Source organism: Sander lucioperca, chromosome 9, assembly GCF_008315115.2.
Source record: "Sander lucioperca isolate FBNREF2018 chromosome 9, SLUC_FBN_1.2, whole genome shotgun sequence".
NCBI lineage: Eukaryota > Metazoa > Chordata > Actinopteri > Perciformes > Percidae > Sander > Sander lucioperca.
The window spans coordinates 2,311,418-2,334,171 of NC_050181.1; the positions used below are offsets into that span (position 1 = coordinate 2,311,418).

At 42.2% G+C, this 22,754-nt stretch overlaps 1 protein-coding gene across 1 annotated transcript in view; it reads right to left on the minus strand.

Annotated features, from left to right (window-relative positions):
• LOC116045616 (complement component 8, beta polypeptide) overlaps positions 1 to 22,754 on the minus strand; it is a 53,685-nt gene that overhangs the window by 13,224 nt on the left and 17,707 nt on the right. The window contains exons 2-12 of the mRNA XM_031293355.2: positions 22,134 to 22,752; positions 16,187 to 16,326; positions 13,037 to 13,135; positions 11,016 to 11,147; positions 9,442 to 9,561; positions 8,930 to 8,968; positions 6,240 to 6,305; positions 4,716 to 4,775; positions 2,654 to 2,701; positions 2,172 to 2,280; positions 704 to 1,354 (exon numbers count right to left, since the gene is read on the minus strand). Of these exons, the coding sequence (XP_031149215.2) occupies positions 704 to 1,354; positions 2,172 to 2,280; positions 2,654 to 2,701; positions 4,716 to 4,775; positions 6,240 to 6,305; positions 8,930 to 8,968; positions 9,442 to 9,561; positions 11,016 to 11,147; positions 13,037 to 13,135; positions 16,187 to 16,326; positions 22,134 to 22,203 (1,534 nt within the window). The 5' untranslated portion in view covers positions 22,204 to 22,752. The remainder of the gene's footprint in view (positions 1 to 703; positions 1,355 to 2,171; positions 2,281 to 2,653; positions 2,702 to 4,715; positions 4,776 to 6,239; positions 6,306 to 8,929; positions 8,969 to 9,441; positions 9,562 to 11,015; positions 11,148 to 13,036; positions 13,136 to 16,186; positions 16,327 to 22,133; positions 22,753 to 22,754) is intronic.

Sequence of the window (22,754 nt, forward strand, 5' to 3'; positions counted from 1 at the left end):
AATGAATTACACAGGACATCTATCTATGTCTGTCCGTCCTGGGAGAGGCATCCCTTCTGAGGTTTCTTCCATTTACTACTACATCACTGTTGTACCACATTTCACAGCAATCCATCCAATACCTTTGGAGAAAACTCACTCAAAACCACAAATGTGAACCTCATTGTGGCGCTAGAGGAAAAGTCAGGGGGGGGGACGCTCATGGTCTTGTGGGACAACAAGTCAGTAGGATTCATCACATACACTTGTTCAGCCTGTGACATCGCTAGAGCCATGAGAAAGGCTAATAATGTTACAGATGATGGTTTAGTAATAGTGCTGCACGATATGAGGAAAAATATCTAATTGCGATTATTTTTGACTGATATTGTGATTGTGATATGATTCACAACATTTGAGGGAATGATCATTTTTGTATCATCATTCTCATTTTCATTGGCAATATCAAAATTAAAAGAAAAAAGATTATAGTGTGATTTTTGTAAGGATATGTACCAAACAAAGATTTTTTCTTTAGGAGGATACGACTTGGATGGGACATCTCTGTAGCACCACAATACTTAATTCAGAATGGTTTGACACATATTTTGCCATTAACAAATATTGCACCCCCCCTGTGATTTTGGATATTGCACTAGTCACTTGTGCATCCCTATTTAGTAAGTGGCAATTCTGTAGGAGGACAATAATTAAGAGCACTTACGAGATTCAGTAGACGGTGATGTGGATGTACCGGGGCTCAAGGTCATCCTAGAGAGATCAAGGTCACTACAGCTCCCTTCCTCTTCCTGGTTCGCAGCAGCTGACGGAGGCAGCAGCAGCTGACTGCAGGCCAGTGTGTCCGGTACACCCATGAGGCCCGGGGTCCCACACCTGCTCACCGCTGCGGACACCGCACCAGGTCCCACACCTGCTGCTCCGGCTCCTGATGTAGAGGGGCCCTCGCCTGCATCTGAGTCCACGCCAAGGCCTTCCCTCCCCAGGCTCAGCTGCCTCTGCAGCAGGCCGGGGTCGGCCGTGTGCTGGGGGCTGGTGATGGCAGAGGAGGGGGCTGATATGTCGCAGGCTTGGGGGCACATGGTGGTAATGGGTACCAGGCCTTGGAGCATGGCAGCTGGTATGGCGTGCCCTCCCACACCCACAGTCTGGGCCGGCATGTAGGCTGCCATGGCCGCCCACTGCTGCTGGGTGGCCGGGAAAATGTTGGCCTGGCTCCAGATGACTGGCTGACCACCAGGGAGGACCTGAGCCACCTGTAGTGGCCCCTGCACAGGGAAGGCCAGAGTCTGGGCCTGGGCAGGGAATGGCTGCTGCGCCCACTGGGCCGCCTGCACCGGACCCATGGTCATATAACCTGAAGAAGAAACGAGAGGAGGGAAAAGGAAGTAAATGATTAGAGGATATCAAGGCAGGAAACGGAAGTGGAGATTGTTATTAAAATTGCTGTATGAGAACAGAATACCTTTCGCCTCCTGTGTTTACAAGTTCAATACATTCACTTAGAAAGACAGCATTCTGAAGCTTTTACCGTCTTAGACTCAACTGAGAGACGTGGTGTTTTGTACTCAGTGTTAACTGTTTCTTTGAGACTACTCAGAAAGACTGCAGAAACTTGAAGCTTGAGGTCAATAATCAATGTCATATTCATATTTTTATCCAATTTATGTTACTGTTGCATGGTAATGTATTGGCAAGCTCCTGAAAGTGCTTCCTTGTTGGAGTGTTCCAGGACAACATCTGAGATTTGAGACTAAGCTAGTGAAAAGCATTGACTTCATAAGCTGTGTTATCATGGACAGGCACATTGTGAAAAGTATGATGTGAATAAGGTTATTATAAAAAGGTTGCTCTTCAGTAGGCTGCTGTTTTTAAAAGATGTTGGGACGTTCTTGAATGTTCTTGGAAAACTACAATGTCAATGGTTTTACTAAAATATACAGTATAATACCACCAATATGGTGTCTCTTTAAGAAACATGGCTTCACAGTATCTCCGTGGGTTACAGCATTAGCACACTGCTGCTCGATGTGAGATAAATCCACATCCTGCAAAACCTTGGCATAGCTTTTCACAAACTACACATCAAAGAAACACATCCTCACCAGCACTTTATTCTCTTTTATGTTTTTTTTATTGTGGAAAAGATGCAGCGTTTCAGTCTGGGTAGCTACCTGACGGCACAGAGGTGGGGCTGAAGGGGGCGTACAACTCAGCAGGAGTGTGTTGCTGCTGGCGGCTGCTCCTGCTTGGGTCCAGTGTGTTGGCAGGTGATGGGGGCATCTGGGAGGCAAAGCACACACACACACACACACACACACACACACACACACACACACACACACACACACACACACACACACACACACACGCACACACACACACACACACACACACACACACACACACACACACACACACACACACACACACACAGATGTCATTTCTATCAAAGTCACCTAAAAGTCACCGCGCTGCACATTTATCTTCAATCTGTAGAACTGTCGGATAATCAGGTAATTTGGATCTCTGCGACTGTCCTAATTAAATGACCTAACATTACGGATAAAATAATGTAATTTGTCCATGCAAAGCTATAAACTTGTTTCAATTACAGAAAGTTAATCAGGGTTTGGTTTTGTGCGGTCGTACTCACCGAGGGAGGAGTGGACATGTCACCAAAAAGATCAAAGTGGTTGATGTTCTGTGAGTCAAACCAACGGGTGAGGGAGAGAGAGAGAGAGAGAGAGAGAGAGAGAGAGAGAGAGAGAGAGAGAGAGAGAGAAAGTCCAGTGATACATCACAACAATGAGATTTGCACAGTCGTGAAACCTTAAATCCATCTCCAGATGCATGGGTGGGTAGGTGTGGGGGGTGCTGTGGATGGCAAGAAACAACTATCCCCTCGTTTTTATTATCAGAAAATGGATCTAAAATGAATCTTTCATGGCTCGCTATAATTGAGTGGGTAAAAGGCTATTCAGTCCTATAAAACAGGCTCTGATTAGATATCCTTATGTCTGCCAATCAAGAGGGGCCCCCTGTGAGAGGCTGAGCCGCTTTATTATGCTGTTTCTACTCCGTGAGCAGATACATACACAGAGGAGTGTGTTTATTTCATCAAATAAATGAAAGGAAGAAGCTCCTGAAACCACCCAACTGAGACAATGAGGCCACCTCACCATATAGGCAGACGTGACCCCTGCTCTAGTCCCCTCTGTCCTCCACTCGCATTACTTAAAGGAAAGGGGGACGCAGCTATGAAAGAGACTATGGAATGGCTAAGTTGCATGAAATGTGTCTGGGGCCATGCACAAGCAGACAATGAATCACCGTAAAAAGCACAAAAACACACAGAACACATGGATTTTCATGCTATAAATAAACAGATACACACATATTTAAACAAAAGAAAGAATAGGGAGGAATCACAGCAATCAGTGTTGCTGCTAACAGTGTGTTTATGTCCTCCTTGAATAAGCCGGGACATGGCGGATTGCACAGTTTGCACGGCACTTTGGAACCATTGAGGGTCACAGAATAAGTAAATTTGGAAAAAGGTAAACATTGTACACAGAGGTCTCTCCCTGCAGGCACTGACACACATCAGGGGAGCTTGAGGCTCTTAAAAAACTCCAACTGAATGAACAGACAAGCAGTAACACTTAAGAGATATGGAAGCGCTGCTACTTATACTGGCATGGGCTGTTGGGGTGAGATAGCGAGGGGGCCGGGACAGTTTATCTGTTTGATATGCTGAGCAACAAGCACACAAACAGCGAAGGGCAGAGAAGCACTTTGCTAGCACTGTTTTCAAAAGCTGTGTGGAAATTGTCTCTGGGTGAATGTGTGGCGAATGGGCTTGAATGAATGTTTTTTATAAGCGATTTGAGAGATGTAATAGCGTGGTCATTGCATGGTGGTGAAGAACTCATAAAAACCTACCAGGATGAGATTAAATATATTTTCAGTTTGATGAAAGAGGGGGAACTCAAAAATGCTTTTTTTTGTGCTGTTTTCTGAACAAAATATATTGCTATTCATTAAGGTACAGCTTTTATGCGTGTTTGGTGGCCTTGATTGTATATAGCCGTGACTGCACTGCATGCAGCTCAACCCAACACCCGCCCCACCTACAAACCTCTCGTGCTCATCCTCTGAGGAAGACGGAACAGCCACCCCTTTATTTATCCAGTCAGTCCACTGTACCAGTCAGACGGGGCCGGTAAACAGACTCCAAGCTGATTTTGTCTCGACCATCTGGTCACAACATGCATCAGATTCTGCACAGGATTGGATTTTGGATACAAAGCCTGCCTCTCTAATGTCCTGTGAAATTGCTGACATGTCTGACTTTGGTTGACCAATCAATTAGTCTTTCCTCTTAAAGCAGGCTAGGCATGACCAATGTAGCTTTGTTTCATTATCATCATCATCATCATCATCATCATCATCATCATCATCATCACAGAAAGCGGGTGCAGACATAGACCCCTCCGCCTGAGTCGTTCTAGGCTTGGGAAATATGTTTTAGAGCCTGTAGACTATAATATGACATAACTAAAACTATTAGATAAAGCAGAGCCAAATATTACGATATACAGTATATGCTATATACTGTCAAAGGGGGCTTAATGCACTTCCTTCAAGAGGATCTTAAAGAGAGGTTTGCAAGTAGAAGAGTAAAGAAACAAATAATACAAAATAAAAACACCTACAGTCATGAAATGGCGTTTTGGGACATCATAGATCCCTTCCTTCTGCTGACTGGTTGGGACCTGCATTGGATTGGAGGTTGATCCAAACATACGTAAGTGACAGAGCAACACCTTTTTTTAGGTTTTCTTTTTAACAGGCTGGGTCATTAAAAAACAGGAGCTTACAAGAACTGAAACATGTCTATTTAAAAAGACAAAGCTTTCTGCATCAATTTCGATTCAGTCATTTTGTAATTTTATCTTTTAGAGCAATGGGATTATGCAAATTCTACAGCTGTTTAGTTGAATCAATTCTACTTAAATCAATATTGATTGCAAACAATGCTCTAGGATCGTGCATGCTCGTTCTGTGAGTACTAAGAAAGCCTACTGTTATTGTGCAACAGTATGTCTCAACTGGTTCATCCAACAATACGAAAATGTCTCAGCTCTAGCCTACTTTGAATATTTCTCTCACATTTATTCAAACTATCTGTTGCTCTTAACCTCACCGCCTGTCTCCCTATCGCTCCCTCGACTGGTTAACTTTCCGTTACAATTTATCCAAAGTCTATTGATCTTGTTTCATTCTGAGATCAAATGGCATGGCAAGTGATTAATCTCTCTCTCTGCATCTTTCATCTTCAGAGCAAGATACAGAAAGGCAAAAAGAGGAGGAGGAGGGAAAGAGGGAGAAAAAGGGAGGGAGGGGGGTAGGATTAAACCATATGACAGGTCCCTGGAGTCCTAGCTGGTCCTTCAAATGGTCTAAAATCAAAAGGTCAAAGTGTTGGATATATAAAAGGAGCCTGGTATACAGGCTTTGAGTGAACTATCCAGATTAAACAACTGACCTTGACTCTTCTGCAGCTGTTTTAGATGCTACATGAGGCATTGTTTTAAAAATACAGTAAAACGGCCGCCTTTTTATTTTTTAGTACGTAAAGTTATAACCCTAATTACCTCTCTATATAGCAGTTTTCATTGGTTGTGTCGGAGACCCATGCTGGATTCAATTTGCCTTTAAACGCACAGGAAACAATGCATGCATGTAATCCACTGTCATTTTATCTCATTGATAGCCTCACTGTTTAGTGTTCTTAGTTACTGCTAATGCAAATGCTGCTACTTCATATTAAAAGCGCTCAACTGGCGAAACATGGCTTTTATTGTGAAGAAGCCACAGGAAACACAAGGTCTTTGTCACTTGGTGTGATATACAAACGTAGAAAAAGACACGGTAATTTTCATTTTTTGACAGAGGATCGGTTTTAATTATTGCATGGAGTTATGGACTAAACTGTTTATAATAAATCTCACAGCTTCATTTGGTTCTTTCCTGAATGGCTTTTAATTTGTAGCTACATTCAAACTGAAACCTGAGTTTGAGTTTTGAGACCTTTGAATAAAAAGAAAACCAATCTGCACTTTGTAACTTCTTTCAGAAAGGTGCTATAAAGTCATGTGGTTAGTACTGTTACTCTTATCATCTATCACAGGGCATGAAGAGGGAGAAGAAAAAGGGGGCAATGCTTGTCTTTGTACCTGATAAACGCTCTCCTCTGACTGGGGGCCACGGAGGGGTTCGTGTCCAGCCTCAAACACTATGTACTATAGAACAGAAGTAGTGGGCAAGGCGTAGAGGTGATGAGAATAATGAGATGGGAAGACAGAGAGAAAGGTTGGCATATAAAATAGAGAAGTACAATGAGGGAGTGATACATGACGAGAATAAATGAAAGCACAGGGGAGCGAGGATGACGTTGAGTGGGGAGTGAAATGAGATCAAGAATATGAAGGGTGTAAAAAAATGGGGCATGGGAAAGAGGAATGGGGGTGATGTGAAGAGAAAGAAAAAAAAAGAGTGACGTGGGAAGAGGAAAGAGCACAAGTATAATAGGTCAGGCAGTAGTTCAAGGCAATGTGGAGGTCTTAGCTAGAGGTCTTCCCTTCAACATCAGCAATATGATGCTCCACCTCTTTAAGAGAAAATAGACCCGGAGGTCAGAATATTCGCATGAGTGAAGTCTCAGATTTGTCAGTATCTCCTCTTAAGATTGGCTTCAATAATTCAAATAAAATCAAATTAAAGGAATAGTTTGACATTTTAGGAAATACGTTTATTCACTTTTTGGCTGAGAGTATGACAAAAAGACAGATACCTTTCTCAAATCTGTATGGTAAATATGTAGCATGAGCCAGCAGGGTTAGCTTAGCTTAGCATTAAGACTGGAAACAACTACTTACTACAACTACTGTCTGAATTGTAATAAAATTTGTACCAGCTCGGCAATGTTAATTTGGTCAACAACCTATTTTTCATGACGTAAACAAGACTACAACTAAATCAAAAGTAATCATTGAAAACAAGAATTAACTACATTTTTGGTCAACAAATAAAACCTAAATGATAATGTGAAAGACTCATTAAACAACCTGCATTCATCTGCCAAATCACACACACATAGCTCCCGATAAGTAACAGTATCCTCCACCGCCTAAAAGTATCTCTTGTTGAGCTGTTTGACCTGTTGCAATAGCAATCAGTAACGTTATGTCTCTGTCAGAAATGTTATCCAATGTTATTTATGGACTTTATTATTTTACAATCCACTCAGAATTACCAAGAAGCAGCAAAAAAAAAAAAAATGTTGGGACAAACTACGAAAATATGCCGGCAGCACACTGAAAAAAAAAAAAGTAAGTTAATGTAACATTATAAAGTGCTGTGGATGTAGATGTAATAAGGCTAACATTTTCAGTCGGCTATCTTTAATTTTGAAAGCAATAAGTAGGATTAATGTTGGCAGTCAGCCATCTAAATCTTCCTCTAGATCTTCGCGAAAGAAATAACGCTACGTTATCCGATGTTTTAGCTTCTCTTCTTAAGCTAAACACAGACAACGAACAGTACTTTAATAAACAAGAGAGTTAATCCAGCTTCTGAATGATCAGCTGCTCTGCAGTGGAGAGAACAGCTAGCACTGCTAATGCTAATGCTAATGCTAATCGTAGGTGAGCAGGAACAAGAGAAAGTGAGCTGTTCTGTTCAAACAGTCAGAGTTTAGAAATGATAACGGGATTAACTGAGGAGAATCAGTCTGTTGTGTTACTGCAGAGCAGAGTAACATGGACCCTGTGTGTGTAAACAGCCAAACGGTTCATCCGGCAGAACCTCCGGAACAATCCTGTAAATAAGAACGTTGTTGATATAGAATATTTGATAGATGAGAACGACACCTGTAACCATGTTAACTGTACACAACAAAGATGGCGATAGCTGTAGCCTCAAATAATTACAAGACATAAAAATTTAAAAAACATGACAAAAATGAGACTAAAACCAAATGATTAAAATTGGACAAAAACTCTTTACATTTTCGTCAAACGACTAAAACTAAATCTAAATCAAGTGCCAAAGTTAACGCTGCAGCTTGTTTTAGGTGCTGTTAGGCGATTTGTGTTACCTTTTGGACAGAACTAAGCTAATGGGTTTTCCCCCGTTTCCAGTCTTTATGCTAAGCTATGCTAATTGGCTGCTGGCTCCAGCTATATATTCACTGCACAGACATGAGTCTTTTTACATAAGTGTATTTCCCAAAATGTCAAAGTACCGCTACAAGATTCTGGCCACAGTCTGGAGTTTTGTCAACCAACATCAACATAATCGAAAAAGCTGCAAATGGAATGACTTTATGCAAAAATACACTTCCAAGAGCAAAGAACAGACGTGATCTGGGAGGTGGTTGGACATACCACTGAACATAGCATTCAGAGTAAGAGTTAGTGTTGTCTGTATTCAGTGTGAGCAAACACAGCGAAAAAAAAAATAAAATCATGTTCACCCAAATAAATGCACAGGGCAAAAAGAAGGGGAGAGGGTAACAACCAGTCAGGGGTGGTGGGGGGGGGGGGCATGTCTTTGGAAGAAATCAGAACATTGACACAGATCAACTTAAAAATATGGTTTTACAACACTGCACTGGCAAATGGGAGTTGAATGGTTGAACAAAACTGTCCACTAGGATGGTCTACTGTGTATTACTGGAGTGGTGGAATATCATGAATCAATAATTCAAGCAGATCAGTGACTGGAGGAGATATTTAAATTAAGGAATCATTGTTGTGTTTTTTTTCTTATTCCAAGCTTTAAGAGTGAAAACAGCACCAGTGAAGTTAGAAGAGCATCAAGGTCAGCAGTGTTTCGTCCCTGCTCTGTGTGCCTACGGACCTACCTGGTATACGGGATCGTCCACTTCGTCCTCCAGGATGGTCTGTGCAGTGGTGGGACAGAAGACAGATGACACATTTTGTTTTTCATCAGTAAGACAGTGCAGCTCAATTTAGAGTCTAATTAGAAAATAAATAGAGGAAGGACGGAAAAACAAATACATTCATTTCAGTCTGTCTTTTCCTGCAAGCGAACATAATTACAGACTGACATCGTGTTGCGTTTTAATGAAACAGTGATTTGGTATATCACACACACACACACACACACACACACACACACACACACATTTCCTGTCACACATACCTGACTCCAATAAAAAAAAGCATCTAAATCTGTTGCATTTACATTATATTTAGATATTCAATACAAAAGAAATAAATGGTGCAGACAAACAGTCTGCAATGCACTTCAGAGTTAAGATTGCTGTTGTGTGAATGAAATGCTGCCTGAGTTGTAATGTGTGATCTCGCCTCCGTATGGGAAAAGAAAAAAAGCAGAAATGTGCTGTCCTACCTGGTACACTGCCTGCTCACACTGTTTGTCCTTCTGGGCCTTCTTCTCCATCTCCTCTCGCTGTTTGATGTCGTAGATGAGTGTGAAGAGGTCGCGCAGGTCAATGATGAGAGGCTCCGCCTGGACGAGAGAAGGAAGAGCAGGAAGAGGATGTGGAAAATGAAGGAGTAGAAATAAGAAGAGGGACGTAAGAAATGAGAGAAAATGCACAAATAAAGAAAAAAACATAGTAACAATAATAATAACATTAGAAAACAAATAGTTTCTTCTTTAACAGAATTCTGAGGTGACTACGACTTGATTTTACTGTTTTACCCTCAACATTTTAATGAATATGTTTTATTATGGGGCGTGACCTTCATGAATGTTTTGTATTTTATTTATTGAAATATTCAAATGGTATTTTAGTCAGCCAACTCAAATAGAATAGATTATATGAATGCAGAATATGTTTGGCTCTGACCTCATCACAGTGATGAGAATCATTCACATTCAATTAAAAAAACTCAAACAGAAGTTTAACATGGTTTATATCTGCTTGTTTACTTGATCAACTAGTGTATTGTTTTAAATACACCTGACCTGAAACTAATGTAGTAGAAAATAGAATTACCGCCTTGCGGTTGAATGCCTTTGCCAAACTGGTCATGTTGCAGTTTACATCCATACCCGTCCACACTCATATAATATATGTAGTGGAGACTTTGAAGGAATTTAATAAAAGGTATTAAGTGTATATTTTGGCAACATGTGGATGCTTTAACCCAGCAGCACAGAAGATCTACACAATCACCACATTTTTAAGATTAGTGTCCCCCCTTCTGTTCCTGAGTTATGGCGTTGAATAATGGCAAGAAAAGCATTTTTGCAGAACATTAAGATGTCACAGTGAAGTTGACCTTTGACCTTTTGAGGAAATAAATTTCATCATCACTTCATCATTTTATCCTATTAGACATATGTGTGAACTGTTGCCATATATAGCGAAGACATTCTTTTATTATGGCCAAAAATGTGTTTTGGAAGTGCACCTCCCAAATTTTCAAATTTTCAAATTCAATGCGTTCATGAGATATCACCTTCATGAGAATCACTCAAGCAATCTTCAATTAAACCGTTGTTTGTTTATTCCACACGTCTCCACCGGAGCTCCTGAGCTGTTGTTGAACATTTGTGATTGAACAAACGAGTGCACATCTGTAGGCTTGAGACATGGGCTTGAGTCAAACTTGACAAAAATGAGGATTTGACTGCCCATAGACTAATGGAGACTTGAATGCAACAACACTAAAGTCTCAAATTTTAATCAAAATGAGTGTTTTCTTGTTTGGTCTATAATTTGCATGGACTTGGTCTCATCTTTTTAAAAACACTTATTTTAACACATCTTTAAAAGGAAACATTTTAAAATCTTTTGCCATGTTAATGGTCAGCTTTTAGAAATTTAAAAAGACTTGACGTTCAATTTTCTTATACAGTCTTATGACTTTTTTGGAACTGCCGTCAAGGACTTGAGACTTGACTTGGACTTGCCTAAAATAACTTGAAAACAGCTCTAGCAGAGTGGTACCTACCGACTGGGCGGTCTTGACGGCCACAAACTTGTGGTGGCCCTCCTTCCCACAGACGTAGCCAAAGGCCCGGTGGTCCCTGGTGTCCTTTGCGATGTAGCTGATCTCATGGACTGAGTGGTGATGCAGGAGCACCTACATGGCAGAGATGCAAAGTGTTACAGAAAAGACCACATGGGCCAGGTGACATAGGGTAATCACACAATCTACTGTATGTTTTGCAACCCTTAACGATGCAAAAAAGCATCTCGTTTCATTTCTGCCTAGTAAAAAGTACTGTACACTGTGTTGGCAGCAAAAGTGGGTCAACATTTAAACATCTTTGCATATTGTTGAGCCAAATGCAACCAACCAACACAAAGGGAGCCTTTGACAGAGGGAGGAGAGATTCAAGTGTATTTAAATCTATATTACACAGTACTCTACAGCTACTATAGAACTTGTAATCCAGTAGCATGATGTTTGTTTTGTGCTGTTCCGTCAGATTGTGTGATATCACTTGGTCCCTTTTTTTCTTTATTTATCTCCATCTTTGATATTAACAGGATTTGAGATGCTGTGAAAATTTGGGAGACAATCCTAGTTTAAAATCTACTGTATGGTGTATTCACAACATTTCTGACTAATGGGCAGCTCTGAAACCCTTGTCAACACCACAAAAAGCGAAACACACACACACACACACACACACACTGATTGTAATTCAGCTGTCACTCAGGCACACCCACTTTCCGCTTCACTATTAGCAGAGATAAGCTTAGGCACTTGGGAGGAGCTTTCATTTAAATATTATATATTATATTCAGAGGGGAGCGTCACTAGTATCATCTCAGATTAATGTAAAATACAAAACTAATATGACTAGTCTACTCGATTCAGTGGAGAATCATGTCAGCTTTGCATAGAGTATTTCCATATAAATGCTTGCTGACGCTGCCTGTGCTGGAGTGATCCCCATTCCCCATAATAACTCAAGAGGGATATTAAGTGTGGAGTGTTATTTACCGCCAGTAATCAGTAAATAAAGTGAGGAGCATTAGGGGGCATGATTTCCAAAAGAACAAATGAGCTTGTCAAAAGCTGTTGAGCTGGTTGGTGTTGGCAGGACACTTAATGTTCTTTTTCATTAGAGGCGAAAGACACGCCACTATCACCACCAGTCATATTGAAAAGAGATATAATCAAAGATGGGTGTTTTTTTGGGAGTAGATGGTTAGCGGTGGGGTTGGGGGTCGGCAGCCACGGGACAAATGCTGTTGCATAATTATCAGTTTAGCTCTAACGACAGCTGAGGTGGAGCCGTGGTGTAATTAGCATTAGCGGCAATGATCATTAAGGGGTGGAACGGAGTGCTAATTATCGGTTAGCGCTGATGAGCAGAGTGGGCCTATCTAGCCAACACTACGCCCCAGGACGGGGAGAGCCCAGCCCCTCGATCATCCTGTAATGGAACAGCAGGCCTCTGAGTCCGCCAGGGGGATGGAAGCCAGGATGGAGGCGGAAAAAGTCCATCTTATAGCATCACCATTACATCGCTCACTGTGCTATCATTAGTAGGTAGGGCCTGAGTGATCTTTGGTAGGTCCTGCAGCTAACCCCTAATCTTACTAGGGTATGTGTTAAACCAGTTTTCTCAGGGTTAAATATCAAAGGCAAGACCAGTAATTTAATGTTGTCAAGCTCAATCTGTATGAACTAAAGGGCAAACTGTCCTGGGGAAAGCACATTACTGCTCATTTTGTGTTGATATATGGAGAGGAATTTGGATTTTTGCAAATGCAGTGATGGAATTGTTTCATTTCAGCACAACCTTGTGAATCATCTTCCTTCTGCACAGGTATTCGTACTAATATGTCAACCATGCCAGCCAGGCTTACAAGATGGCAGCCCTGGCAATTGTGAACTGAACCATGCGGGCGTCTGCCCTCTGGATGTCCTATACTGTAGGTTCACAGTTACAACAGCTGGCGGAGGCCTCACGGTGCAGCTCTGCCACGAGGCCCACTCGCTGACATGCTACTCACCCCTGATCTCTCACAGTAAATCTTGATCCCGCCGAAAGAGACCGTCAAGAACACTCTCTGCTTGTGCTCCCCTTTGGAACGTGCCGAGGAAGCCATTCCCTGCAGATGATTAAAGGAAACGACATGAGGAGATGAAAGGATATGAGCTCAGCATGAGAGACAGTGAGCCTTCTTCTCTTCCGACTCAGGTGAGTGTGACAGTGGGAGAATCTGGGAGGGGGGGGAAATATAGAATATTGGGGGGGTAGGGTGATAGGAGTTACATAAGGTGTGATAGGACAGAATGTTCTTTCATGTACCGTTTCTTGAAGCTTCACTCTCAGAGGAATTCACACGTCGACTTGTGCAGCAAGTCTTATTATTATTGCGGCCTATTTTTTTTCTTCCCTTTTTTTGAACTTCAACGTGACACACACAAGAGCTAGCTAAAAACAAAAAGGTGAGATCTGCTGACAGAATGGATCGAGCTGCTGACCGACCAGCTCACTCCGACAACTTCACATAGTGCTGACTGAACAACCAATAGAGCCTTTGAAGTACGTTTTTCCCATGGATCTTAGCAGCTCCCTTTTTTTTCGAATACTCTCAACTCTAATAAAGAAAACAATTAACATTTCCACCGTGTTCCATTTGACGCGACCTGTGTGCTTGACATGTCTTTAATAGAACAAAGCCTGCGGGAGAAGAGAGGAAAAAAGCAAAAGAGGAGAAGAGATAAAAGAAGAAGAAAGACCTGCCCGCTGTGCTGAATACGTCTGACAAAACTGCAGGCCCAGTAACAATGACGAGTGGTCGACCTCTTCTATAAATCAGCTCCCCTCCGCTTCACCTTTTTTTTTTTTAAAGATCAGCTTATATTTAAAACCCAAGCCATAACAGGTCGCATTAATCACCATCAAGCTCTGCTTCTGCAGGGAGATGTTAAAGGAAAAATATCCATCCATCTTTACATACATAAATGTACATTCATATGAGAAAAAGAGGAGCTGAAGGGATAAAGGGGGTATAAAGAGGGAAAGAGTAAAGAGAGGAGGATAAAGAGCAGAACAGGCAACAGGGATAAGGAAGAGATGAAATAAGTGGGAGAGAGGCGGGCGGGCGGGCGAGTCGATGGATGTTGTCAATCAGCAAACGGCTTCTCCATTTGGTGGATTAGTCCTCAAGGCAACGAGAGGCAGTTCAATAGAGACCCCATCCCCTCCTCTATCCCCTGTCCAGATAATAGCAGGTCTGTATCGACTGCTCCATTGACTGTAACTGGCTAGTGGTTGGTGACTACTGGAGTCGTATGGAGGGCACTGCTGAAATGTCAGATCGAGGCAGGGAAAAAATTGTTTTAATGGACGTATCCTATGGAATATGGGTGATGAGAGGCTTTGCCTTCCAGTTATACTGCTCTTCTCATGGGGCTTCCCACACATTTAAGCACCAGCCAAGTGTGTGAGAAGATACTTAAAAAACCATAGGTGTACGTCCTCTTTTGGAGGAGGATTTATCCCATAGCCACCTACTGCAAAGATGCTTTGCTGTAGCCCCCCCAACAAAGAGAGTGATTGAAGTATTTCCTGCCTTTTACTTTGGACCCAGTAAACACAGCTGGCATTTAAGAGGATACAGAATAAACTTCTGAGAGGAGGAAGCACACTATTTCTGAGTGAAATGCCATTTATAATGATAATTGACTAAACCCCACACCTGAACAGCAATTGTTTAATCATAACTTAGCAACAGTAACTAGGCACAGCAGGTCTCTTGAGCTTTGGATTTCTTCACATGTTGAAGTGGTGTGCATGGGCTCTATTAATAGTGATACCTGGCATTTAAAAAGTTTGGATGATGTTTTTTGTAGCCTAATATTACAACAGCAAGACTGCTTTAACAGTGTGTTTATCTGCTCTAACGTAAGCTGCAAACTTTAGCACGTCTGCCTACCTAGCTTAATACCGACAGTAGTAACCAAACTAAGCATTACTTCCAAAGTCAGGGGCTTTTCAAACTACATTATTTTGTCGGCTTACAGATTATGTTCCCTTGCCATACTTACAGTATCATTTTAGGAGAACAATACTGTTTCTTTATTTCCATGTCTTCACATGGATCATTAACTGGTGACGATACTTCTTACATGGGGCATCTAGCTTTAGCTTCAGTTATTTAGCATGATATGTGTGTGGCCATCAAGGGCACATTTAAGACCTGCTTATGTTAGGGAAATTAGGTAGCTAGCTACAGCTCGTAAAATCTGCGAGCCTCAGTCGTCATTCCAGCCAATGAAATTGACGATAGCCGGCAAGAAATGAGAAGCCTGCTTTAGTCTACCACTGTCTGACATCAAGGACCCATTGTTTTGAAAATAACAAAAAATTTCAGGTGGTAAATCTGGACTTGTTATCACGATAAACTGTGCATGTGCAGGAACAGAAAACTTAACAGGCAGTATTTTAATTTACAGTGCATTTTACTAAAATAAGAGTCAAGAATAACCCTTTCATCCACAGTCACCAGTATTCAGACTTTCTTTCCGACTTTCTGTTGGGCTGAATTTGAACTAATTTTCTTGCAACATTCTGTAAAGAACACTGGCTGAGTAACATTATCAGAGTTTGCATATGTGCTATAACATCGAGGACTTTGTAGTAAAAAAAGAAGGCTGTGACTGACATGAGAAGACATTCAAGAAGCAGACAAATTGGGTGCGGGAGTTAGTGTTCTTGCAGTCACACACAGTGAACAGTGAAAATTTCCTACTTAAGTGATAAACTGCTTTAAGCGTCTCAACATAGAACATTGAAAGCTAGTGTGCCTCCAAGGTCAAAAAAGTTGTGCGAATATATGTGGAGAGCTTTGAGCAATGCTAAAAATACAGCAGCCTATTAGACGGAAAATAAAGTACAAAGCTGCTCCCATTTTGCAAAAGATATAAAATCAACCTTACAGTAGCCACATCACAAAAAGCCACATAATTATATGGTTGGACTTTTCTTTGTTCGTCTGGTCAGTTCTTTAAGGAGCTTCAGTGGGTCACATACAGGACAAGACAGCTCCCATGACTCATTTAACAGACAATACAGACATGCCCGAGCATGCCATTTCCAAATCTGACTGTGATGAGTGAAGAGACTCAATGATGTCCCCCACAGACAAACACACCTTCAGCTTCATCATGGAGTCCTGGCACAGCTTGTCCCCACGCGCTGCTGTCACCTCATCAATCCCGATCAGCTTGGCCTTGTAGCGCACGCCATCTCCACGGAAACGCTTAATAAGCCCCGCCTCACTGCGGTCCTGACCTGCGGCGGGAGAGAAAGAGAGAGGACGAAAAATAAGAAGGAGAAAATGAAAGCGAGTAGTATCATGCCCTGCTTGAGGTATAGAGGCTAGTGTGTGTGTGTGTGTGTGTGTGTGTGTGTGTGTGTGTGTGTGTGTGTGTGTGTGTGCGTGTGTGTGCGTGTGTGTGTGTGTGTGTGTGTGTGTGTGTGTGTGCAAAATGAATTGCAAATTAGCAGCAGCGAGCAAAGATTGAAAGAAAATTGAATTTGAGATTAAAAATGAAGTTGGCTAAAGCCGGTGGACTAAATGAGAAAACAACTGAAACATTGACAACACTGTGCCATCACCTATTGCAGGGCATTCACACAGAAAGCTCGGGTGGAAGGTTACGGGATTGCGCTCACTCCTACGCCTCACCCACGGCCACAGTTCCCATGGGTGCTATTGGTGGTGACAAACCAGCTTGAATGGCTGCTATTGAGGGGAATCATCTCGGTCCAGCGCTCACCCATAATCCACAAGGCCCTCCCTGGTTGATGGATGTTAGGGGGGGCATTTCCAAATATGTGTCTGGTTGGCCTCGGGCTTTATAATGTCACCCTGTCGCTTCTCCCTCCCATCCCTGTTGCTGATTATTCTGTCTGTCAATCTCTGTAGCTGCCCTGACACCACCTTGACACTGACACCTTTCGCATTGTGTCTCTGCGCTATCTGCCGTCGTACTGTTTTGATTATGAGGGTGCGAGCCTCAAGCGCTGTCTCGTACGTCTACAATGTATTAACCATCCCCTCATAACCTGTGCGGGGTTTGTCAGCCGCAAAACACTGTCTCACAGCCGCATTTATACTACAAGATAGCAGGATTTCAAAATCAAGGTCACCATCACCTATGAGAATTAAACAGTTTTCAGGCTTCTTGCTCTCTCAATTCTAGGTCACGAGCCCGTACAGTACATCAGTTAACAGCACATTTAAATGGCTGGCTAAGCTGTGTGCAAGAAGAGCACAATATCCCTAACAGAGACTGTCAGGCTGCACTCAAAGACCGTATTACAAACCCAGAAACACACAGTAGTGCCATCCATGCTACATCGACGCTTGAACAAATGGAATTTCTTCTTCCATTCCTGCAATATCCAAAGAAAACCCAAACGAAGAAAAAAAAAAAATGCAAGATTGAATGCAAGCACTTGTCTTGGCTATGCACACCCTCTCACTAATTCATGAGGGCACAATTCTCTAAAGGGGGGGAGGGCTTGACAATGGTATCATTAAAGTCTCTAAGTAAGTGAATGTCAAATCTGGGTTTAATTCAGACTTGTTTCTAAGCCAGAGGATAATGAGTGTTATATACAGCCAGTCAGCCACCCTGTGTCTCTTTAAACAATAACCAGACACAGCCTTGCATGCACACGGAAGCCATGTAGAGAAATTAACATTCCCGCTTTGATGACTCACTAAAAAGACAAATATACATTGCTTTGTATGTGCTGTTGCTTAAAGCCTGCAGGACAGATACAAGTGAGGGCGGACTCCTACAATAATGATGGCTGTACATTATTCAAACCATCCCTCATACAATGACTGGAGCCTATTCATACAGTATTATGTATTCCATCCAGATTTTACTGACTCATACACTAATGTAATGTAATGTAAAATGCATGCTGCTCCAGTTGCATTTTAAACACGATCGGTCCAATTCAGTGCAGCTCTCTCAGATGAGCTTTAACCAGATGTTCTGTGCCATTTTGTTTCTTTACATACAGCACGCCATTTCCCCTAATAACACTTCAGGAGAGATGAAGAGGTTTATGCACAGATCCTCAGAAAAAGTAGGCCTTGCATACCGAATGAGAGTCTTGACACAGTGGCATAACTCGTACGATACGTGCTCTGGGTTCAGATTGAGGCGAGCGAGTGCGCTGTTTTTGAAAACTAAAGAGCTGCGAGGCATGCTGTTTCATGTTGTTGCACACTGTAAGAAAGGAGAAGAGAGAGGGAGAAGGTGTGTGTGAGGGAGGGTGACACATATTCCTCTGGCTTTCTGGATTTACAATTACCCAAGGTTGAATGGTCCTCACAATATTTCTGGCCCATAAGCCTGATGCTCATAATTTGTCTGACAGAGGGCTGCCTAAAGCATAGTCTGCGTCTAAGTGTATCCTACACATGGGACAACATGCCTGCCATTTGGGAGTCCTGGTGGTCTGAGAGATGCATGCGTCCTAGGTCAGAATCCAGCCTGGGACCTTTGTCACATCCTTCTCCCTACAATATTTCCTGTTGTCCTCATTTTCCAACGATCTAATAAATGCCATAAAATAGACAAATCTTCAGAAATGTAGCAAAGATTTAACAACCAGGACACCAGAGGGCCTTAAATCAAACGCACCAGCACCAGCACCATGGAGAGAACAATTACTGTTCCTCCTGCTGCATACTGTTTCAGGGTTTGTCTCTGATCACAGTGTTACATCCTCCTCCTTGCCACACTAGAATGGGGACAGTGAAGGGACAGATGGCAACAGATGGAGAGTCAGAAGTGCCCCTCCAGATATAAAGACTTGGCAACATTAAACTTTTTGTTGGGGATCTGGGCATCGAGGCAGCTTAACCTTTGAACCTTCTGAGTGTATATATGTGTCTGCCTGTCTCCTCTTGTCAATATCCCTATCTGCAACAAGGCCCCACACGCAATGCACTGAGCTATAATGAGAGTGTATGGCGATGCCTACTCAATCATGTGTTCACCTACATGCGATATACAATGTTAACCATTATTTTGTGCACTCTGCACAGGAAATTTTATGTCCCTAAAATGAAAACACTAGGTATGTCCTATCAGCGCAGGGGGCTGATGCCTTTAAGCAGCAGTAAAGAGAATGGATGTCTGAGGAAGGCAAATCTGTCCCTGCCATCTGCCTCCCTCATGTGTACAAAATAACTTCCATAAGCCTCAGCAAACACACAGATACACACTTACAAACATTTACAGCAGCACACATTCCCTCATCCAACCCAACACTGATGTCAAAATTCCTCCACCAAACTTTGGCATTAAAGAACGGAGCAAGGTTTTGGTTTATTGACTGATCGTTAAAGCAGTTACAGAATTAATGAGGGGCATTGTGCACATCGTCAATGATGTGGACAGACCACTGAATCGCTTTAGAGTTACACACAGGTATTGATGTGTGCTGGGCGGTGATGGGCGAGATCATTCTTTAGCTATAGGGGCTCCACAATAATGCTGTTATCACACTTATGGTGAAGCAGTGGGATTAACAGTCGGATAAGCATACCAGCAAATGATTTGGTCAAATGTAGGAAATAGTGTTTGAAATGAAAACGAAATGGTTACTATTTGTATTGCCTCTTACAATCTTTCCAATGTCATACATTCAGTATGAGAGGTGACTGCTGTTTTCATTTTCTTTGCCTTCCTCTGTCTCTTTCAGTGTTTGCTGGCGATTCCGTCCTTCTCCTCCTCTCTCAATGTCTTTCTGTCCTCTATTCCTTGTCTCTCTTTTTAAAAATGAATCCTTATTTTTGCGCACAGATTACAGTGGGCGAGCAACAGTTGCTATGGAGATAGAGCAAAGTCACGGATGTAAAGCAATTCTGTTGATGGATAGATGGGAGCTTTGGCTTTGCCATGGCAGTCAGAGTTTGCTGCTGTGAGATTAGATTTTTCCAAACAGTTTTTTAAAAGGAATGACATCCCTAAAACAAAACACAATGTAGCTAGTATTTCCAGTATCACCCTAAATGTTCTGTTGCCCTCCGGAATATGTTCTTTAAGTGAAATATGACTAAATAAGCAAACAAAATAAGCAGCATGTCCATGACATGATAAGGAAAATATCATGGAAATATTCTAGATTGTCCTTATTATTAACAAACTCCATAGAAAGACCAAAACCAACAATAGATGTATCCTGCAAGCATATGTGTAGACATCAAAAACCAGAATTGGGCAATAATGTACTTACTGAAAACATATTATAATAATGTAATTACATTTTTCACTAACAAATAGCATTAGGGATCAAAGTTTACAATAACATAACAGTTACTAATCCCAGTAGCAGGCTACTTACGACATTATTTGCGAAGAGACAGGTCAAGTACGCGTTTACGTGCAGCTTCACTGTGTGTACAGGATTTTAGAGCGATGCAAGCAGCCCCTGGGGGCACATTTGCGTTTCCTAGGATGGCAAAGAAATGTCCCGCATGTGTCATTTATCGATCATCAATCATTTTCTATTTCTACACACTTAAAATACTTTTGTAAAATTAGCTTTCTTGGCTGGCGAGAAGACTGCTCCTGTATTTGTGTGTTAATATAAAGCTAAAGACTAGAGAGTGTTAGCTTAGATTAGCATTAAGACTGGAGAAACAGCTAGCCTGGCCCTGTCGACAAGACTTCAGTCCACTCCACTTTTCTTTCTTATTACTGTACAACTTGAACTTCATCTTTCTTGTTCGAGTAACGTTTGCTAAAAACTACATTCCGTGCTGTTTAAGGAAATTTAGCATTTAAAACTAGATATTTATGACCCTAAAAAAAAGATTTACATCTTCCCATGGAGTAAATGGGCTTGAGTGCAACAGACAGAAACAGATTCACAGATTTATTATTGGTGTTGGTCTTTTTTAACAGGGAATATTCAAAATATATAATAATGGCAACCTTATCCTTTAAATCATACAAATTCCTTATGTTGCTTCCCATCCATATGCATATAAACAGTGGCGTATCTAAATTCATGCCAACAAGATGATCCTAAGCAGTGTCCTTCACCTGGCCCCAGCCCTCTCACAAACACCGCTAGCTTTCTGCCTGCATGCATTGAGTCTGCATGCATTTATGTTGCCCCATTTCCATTTATATGGATCTAAATAGCATCATTGCTGATTGTGACAATGGTCCCTGCAGCACACGTGATTAACATGGTAAAGTCAGGGGCTGATAGCCTGTGCTGATAGCCTCCTCCGATGAGCCGCATGGCCACGTGTATAATAGCCCAGCACTCTGCTCTCCCCCCTCCACTTAACTCAAATCAATGGGCCCTCCTCCAGCCTGGCCATTTATCTGAGCAAGACAGGGCCAGTGAAACAGCCACAGAGGACCTGGCCCTTCAGCCTTGTTACAGCCAGCCCGCAGAAGCCAGATTTACTGGACTAGCTGAAGTGGCTTTATTCATGGATTGAGAAATGAGAAAAAAAGGATGGAGAGATGGAGGGCAAACGAGAAAGTATCCTCTTCTTGTTCACTTCCTTCCCACTCCCTATGGATCTCATTCTCTCTACCTCTCTAGCTCCTCTTCTTTCCTCCATTCAGCCAATTCAATCCCATTTCAATCTCCCAGTGAAGTTTCGGAGAATGCCTCGTCCTATTACATCACTTATGCTGTTCATCACAGCGACAGGGTGTGAATTACCCTGTCCATGACACCTAAATCATGGTGCTACCAAACCCTGGGGCAACATGGAATAGCTGTTACTACATCTGGATACCTGGGATGAGACAGGGCACTCTCGGTGGGCTTGACTAAGTGAAGCTTCTCTCCATGTAGTCCAGCATTATTTAACTCCATCCAAAAATGACTTAAAGTTAAGTTCACTGCCTGCCAAACATGAGAAAGCTGCCACTTTTCCATTTTGTCTTGACTCCCTTTCCCCCCCTTCCCTCTGCTGCTTTCGTGTACTTTTTCTTCAACAACTTTCTTTTTTTTTTTACATTACAGAATTACAGAATTGTTGTACTAATGCATTACCGTGGCAGAGATTAGATAGGTTTGTTTTTTAGCATCTCACGTACCTTTGATCCTCCTGGACTCCCTTCGCTGGCTGGTTTTGACACCCGGCTGGAGCTCGGCCTCCGCTGACATCCTCCACTGCTGAGTCCCTTATCCTGCTCACAGCAGATCCACCATGGGTTAGCAGCACACTAGCTAATCCTCCCAACCCCCAGTGTCCGGTTCCCCCACACTCCAGTCTTTCTTACAGTTGCTCTTTGGTGAAGAAAATCTCATTCAAATCCATGATGAGATGTCCAGTACTCCTCAATAAATGAAGATCCAGCATTGATAACTATGCTCTGTCACTGATGGCCCATGATGTTTGAGTATTGCTGAACAACACATGAAAAGATGATTGAATTATGAGCTGGGTGTTCCTCTCGAGAGCAGCCTCAGCTCAGATTTGACATCTTCTGGAGTGTAACCGAGTTCTCTCTTTGAAGGTCAAGTATCACATGGTCCACTGTTGCTCTTTTCTGAGGGTCCACCTATTACACAGGAGTAATTCCCTCCGGGGGAGACTGTAACATTGATCGAATCAAATATTGTTCTTCAGAGTAGGTCAGGAGTGCATATTATTCTTTGGTAGAGTACTTCAGATGCAGTCCGACAGCCCATCACAGTCACTTGTTCCGAGCACT